At 33.5% G+C, this 6,000-nt stretch overlaps 1 protein-coding gene across 1 annotated transcript; it reads left to right on the forward strand.

Annotated features, from left to right (window-relative positions):
* The first annotated feature begins 2,976 nt into the window (after positions 1-2,976).
* On the forward strand, positions 2,977-5,404 carry LOC120524599 (olfactory receptor 142-like). Its single transcript, XM_039746430.1, has 2 exons — positions 2,977-3,014; positions 4,416-5,404. The coding sequence occupies exon 2, from the start codon at positions 4,433-4,435 to the stop codon at positions 5,402-5,404; it is 972 nt and encodes a 323-aa protein (XP_039602364.1). The 5' UTR covers positions 2,977-3,014; positions 4,416-4,432.
* The last annotated feature ends 596 nt before the right edge of the window (positions 5,405-6,000 follow it).

Consider the following 6,000-nt stretch of genomic DNA (forward strand, 5'->3'; position numbering starts at 1 on the left):
TTGTAACAAAACTACTTAAGGTTTTTTGTGCCATTGCATTCCAAAGTTATTTCTTTCTTATTTTGTGTAAAAAAGCATCCAGTCATTTTAGATTTCATGACCAAAGCATCAAATTCTGGTTATAAATTTGAATATTAGAAATTTGTCTGGACAGAGTGATGTGTATAAACTAAAAGGCCATTCTCCTGTTTCAAGCCTCAGCTTTTTCAACTGTTGTTTGTTGAATTAAGTAGATGGAGGTACAGTATGTATTTTTTTTTTTGTTTTTTCTGTCCCCCCTGGCCATTGGACCTTACTCTTATTCTATATTAATTAATGTTGACTTATTTTATTTTCTTACTGTGTCTTTTATTTTTCTAATCTTCATTATGTAAAGCACTTTGAGCTACTTTTTGTATGAAAATGTGCTATATAAATAAATGTTGTTGTTGTTGTTGTATATCTCCAAAAGAGTCTGGAATGACCTGGAACTACAATTTAAAAGAAGCCTCTTTCTCCCCAAACCAGGTGACCTCAGAGTTGGGAATAAAGTGGAGGCATAGGCTCACCTGGCAAGGCAGTGGTGAAAAAGGAGAGAAACCCATCAGTACCATTGGTTAGACAAGAGAGAGGAGGAAAAGGTATGCCAGGAACTGAATACATGTATTGTGGAGACAGGTGAGTGGCGATTGTTTTCTGTTCAGTCTTTTGGTAATCTGTGCCCTACGTCTCCCTGGAACCCTTCTTCCTATAAGTAGACATCCTTATGATTGAACTGTGTGGTTTCTGTGGGTCATTTTATGTGAGGGCATCACTCAAAAGCACTCCCTACTGGTCACAATACCCAAGCCTGTGAATTCAAGACAGGTTACGCAATGTTTTTCATTACTTTAAAGAAGTGATGAGGCAGCCTTTTGCTGTTATGCACAAGAAATCTGGAATACTTTACCAAAAGAAATTCGCCAGGTTAATACTGTGGAACATATTGAAAAACTGCTAAAAACACACATTTTTAATTTGGCTTTTTCGTAGCTACATTTTAGTTGTACTCCTAATAGACTATACATGCATAGAATGATCATATTCTTCACAGAGTTGCAATCCTTACCAATCTTGACTTTTTTCTTTGCTTCTTTTCTGATTCTTCTATGGTGGCGTTTTGCACCACCAACATGTGACCGAGGCACCATGCAGCCACCTGTGATGTTGTAATAAAGGCAGGTATCTCAGCTGTCCATGAGACCTACAGTGTCAGATCCTCTGGGATGAAGCCTGGGAACAATGAGGAATGATTTCAACACATTTATGTTAGGTGGAATGGTCACTGGTTGCAAATTGCAGCACAGGGCCCCACTTAAACAAGCATTGGCCAATTTGGAATAACCAGTTAGCCTGCACTTTATTTAGAATGTGACAGGAAAACTCCACGCTGGCAACAGGAGGACATGGAATTTGAACCCATGACATTATTTCCATGAGGTGGCAGTGCTGCCCAATGTTCCACCTATGCTGCTGCCACATAAATGTGTAAGACCAAAGAAATGGTGAGACTCTTAGTTAGAAATGATCTTAAAAAGAATATTGGAAATTCTGGGCTTGATATGAAATGCATTTTTAATCATTAATATATATTATGGATTCTAGAAGACAGTAACTCTGTGCTAACATCTGGATTTGACTGTGGATTTACAGACAGGCTGTGGTGGTGCAGTGTTAGGTAGCATTGCCTCGCAGCTTCAGAATCCTGCCTTGAAATTTTTGCCTTGGCGTTATCTCTTTTGCTTCGATGATTGTGTATTTGGTTAATTTTCTAACATTAAATATGTCTGGTGAGTTTGTCTTTGGCCTTGGATAGACTTGTACTTCTTTAAGGTCGGGTTTACATTATGCCTAATGCTGTTACAGTAGACACTGGCACCCTAAAACCTTGAACCTAAGTAGAAAACTGATAGGTAGATGAAGTAGAGGTGGGTAAGTGACTTACTGAGAAACATGCACTGAGTAGAGAGGACGATTAAACTGACATCATCATTGCCTTAACTCACTCCCTTCTATGTGTTTGTTTATTATTATAGTTTTTCAAATATATTAATTATTTTTCTATCATTTTTAAAAGCAGAATGTTTTCCATCTCCTAAAGTCATATATTACTATAGAATTAAATGACTTCTGATTGACCTGCATGGAATGTAATGGAAAAAGAAAATATTTGTCACTGCCAGACTACTTTGACCCTGTAATGCTCATTTAAATACAAAAATCGCATAATGTGTTTATTGTTAAAAGAGCTTGAAAGTTAAAATTATAGTTCAATTTCAAATACATTCTTACAATTTGCGTGAAAAATTAAAATATATTAAAAAATACTACATTCTCAGAAATGTATTTGTAAGAGCCAATCTTAGATTTAAACTCATATTAGTGTTTGCTTAATTTGAATAGAACATAATTTTCTTTCATTACCATAGACAATGGTACAGTCTTTTACACCCCATAAGTTAATATTAGATAGATCTTTCTTGCTATATCTCAGATGCAGTTTGTAAATTAAGTCAGTTTTTGTTTAGAATAGGTCCCATTGCTAGCAGGGACTGAAGATATAAAAATGGGATAAGCATACAGTTTTCTGACCGATTAGAAATACTTCAACTGTATGAGAACTTAAAGAAACAAACAAGATATAAGCCTTAAACAGAACTTTTCTTTTCTTGCAATTCCAGTCTTTTCTGTATTTTTTGTGAACTCTTTTACTTTGAACTTTTACTAAAGTTTGTAAAACAAAGATATTTTGACTATAGAATCATTTCAACGCGTCAGGAAACATACTGAAGCTGCAGAACATTGGTAATTTTGGATAAACACAGCTACAGTATTACTATTCCTCCTTTGGGCATAGATAGCTTTGCAATGAAAACACAACTGTCAGCCTAATCGTGTCCCTTTCGGTTGCAGTTTTTCCAGTTACAGTCGATCCTTTATAAATCTGGTCGTTTAAGGGCTGCTGTTCATCTTACTGAGGCACATGTCCTAGACAGGTACAGTTTGATCATGCAGCTTTTTATTTTTCTTTGCCACTTACCAATATTTTATCAATTCAATATTTTATAATATTCAAAAAAATATCTGAGGAAATATCTTTGGGTGTTGGTTTTTGCTTTATAAGAGTGAAATAACTGCACTGAATGTTACTAGGAATTCAAGCTTAGTTAAGTCAGTTCTACATAAGAAAGGTTTAAGTAATTGACTATATAATTATATTATTATAATTCAAATGTATTTTGTATTATTAATAGATACTATGTACATCTAAGTGTTAATTATTGTGCAAAACAACTGAAATTCAACTGATTACTATTTTAATTACTTTTATTTTTTTATTTTTATGTATAGTATTTGCATGTCAAGAAATACTTGCAGATGAAATAAACGGCAGTTTCCTTCTAGTGCTTGAAACATTCATTAAAAAACGACGTCTCCTTCAAGTGTGTTTTCTGTTTTAAGGAGACAACAATACATGCAATATTTGTGTATTTTTGTCTTTTTAAAACAGAAAACACACTTGAAAGAGATGCTTTTTTAAACCATGCACTTATATACATGTGTGTGTGTGAGGTTTGGATTGCTTCCTTATTGCATTCTATGAAGTATATAAAAAAAAGAAGAAAATCTAAACAAACTATTACATTGATTTTATTTATAAGCACAGATTCTTATGCACATTTGCCAGAATTTTATGAATGAAATAATAGACAAATGCAATATATACATAAAATATAAATAGGTTTATTATTGTCCTGATGTTGAAATTATTTATTGAAATGTATTTTAGTTTTTTATTCTTTGAAGTGATAATTAAATAATGGAAGGCTACATTTTTAAATGCTATATACTTTATTGTTTATTAAGTGTGTAGGCCCCAGAGTGTCTTTCTAAACTCTTTTGTGTTCTGTTATTACTTTCTAGTATTTTGTACTAACAGACTAAATGAATTCCAAAGGAAGACTTTGGGTTTGAAGTTTTCCCTTAAATGCTTTGTTAGGACATACTGACTGTTTTCTTTCGTAGACCAATATGTCGTTATTGCAGTCTGTTAAGTTAGCTCTATTCTTATTCTTTAAATCAAACTTTATTCTTGTAATGTGCTTTTTATATGTCTTGTTATGTTTGTTCTGAATCTTGAATTTCTTTATTTCTTTGGACAACATTGCTGTCAAGCACCCTAAAGAAAGCTTTAGCTGTATGTCTAAACTTTACAAGGGATATTATAAAACAGTGATTTTTAATAGTTATCAATCTGTTGTGAGATGTTGTGTTTTTGTTAGTGGTGACTCTATCAATAAATTATTTTCAGAGTGAATCAGCTCTCAAGCAGTATGTTTCTTCTTACATTTCTGTAACCAATTATTTGCTATTTTTTCTTTGTTTCCCTCTTACAGGCCACATAAAGCAGTAAATGACTAGTGAAATTTCACAGAGCAATGATACTTTTGTTCATCCCCAGACATTTTTTGTTACCGGGTTTATGGGTATGCCATACTCAAACTATTACTACATCTTCTTGTTGTTTATTTACATTTTAACGGTGTTAGCAAATTCATTAACCATATTGCTGATTTATGTTGAGGAGAGTCTTCACAGTCCAAAGTATGTTGCCGTTGTACATTTAGCAATAGTTGATATATTTGCCAGCAGTGCAGTTGTTCCTAGAATGATTCATTCATTTCTTTTTGATGCTCAGGTGATAACATATGAAGCTTGCTTGTCTGATATGTTTTTTTCTCATTTCTTTGCAGCAATGGAATCATTTTCACTCGTAGTTTTAGCCTATGATAGGTTTATTGCTATTTGTTTCCCTTTAAGGTATCACATTATTGTAAGTCACACAAAAATGTTAAAAATACTTGGAATGACCTGGTTCCTCGCTTTTATAACTATGGGCATATCAGTAGTACTGATTACACGCCTCTCCTTCTGCAAATCTACTGTTGTAACCAGTTATTTTTGTGATCATGGACCTGTGTATCATTTAGCCTGTAATGATACTTATCCGAATTTTATAATGGCTCGAATTGCTATGACATCAGTTTTTTTTGCACCATTGACTATAATTGTATGTTCATATGCAGCCATACTGAATGCAGTGTTAAAAATTGGATCTGCAGAAGGAAGACGAAAAGCTATGTTGACTTGCACATCCCATTTAATATTGGTTGCGATATTTTATATTCTAATATCAGGAACATATATTGCGTCAATGATCTCTGGTATCCATCAAAATGCAAGAATTATCAACAATTCACTCTCTGCTACAATTCCAGCACTTTTAAACCCTATCATCTACACACTGAAAACAGAAGAAATACTAAATGCTGTTAAAATGAGGTACAAAAGGAGAACTGCCGAATTGGACACTATGAATCATTAAGATTTGATTTTCTGAAGCTTATGAATTAAAATTATGTAAATGATGTATTCAGAAATATTTTAACCTTTGAATGTATTGTCTTTTATGTTTTACTTAATTAAATGGTTTACAAAGAGAGTACACACAGTGTCTCAGTAGCTTGTGGTATTGCCTCACACCTTGGGTTTGAGTCCCAATCTGGTTAGTTTCTGAGATGTGTTTGCTCATACTCCTTTTGGTCTTCTGTGGGTCTCCTGGTTTCCACCAGTATTCCAAAGACTATGATGTTAGGTTAATTGGGAACTGTAAATTCTATGATGGGCTCACATCTTGTCCAAAGAAGACTGCTGCCTTGTGTCCAGTGTTGCTGAACTAAGCTCTAGCTCCACACAACCTTGTATTGTGTGAAGCAAATTTAGAAATTAATGGATGAATGGTTTTGCAGTTGAGGCTTTCATATCCAGTTTACAAGAATTTTTATATCTCTGGTAATTCCACATGCAGTGTTGAGCTCCCCAATCTTAGAAAGCAGAAAATAAAATACAGATAGATGTGTATTATATAAATTTCATTGTTGTTGTAGTGTATCATTTTTATATAATTTCACAAAAAAACAA

This window comes from Polypterus senegalus, chromosome 2, assembly GCF_016835505.1.
Source record: "Polypterus senegalus isolate Bchr_013 chromosome 2, ASM1683550v1, whole genome shotgun sequence".
Classification (NCBI taxonomy): Eukaryota; Metazoa; Chordata; class Cladistia; order Polypteriformes; family Polypteridae; genus Polypterus; species Polypterus senegalus.

What these genes read in the sequence shown, in the direction of transcription:
- LOC120524599 (XM_039746430.1), top strand. Translation starts at nt 4,433, where the DNA reads ATGACTAGTGAAATTTCACAGAGCAATGATACTTTTGTTCATCCCCAG.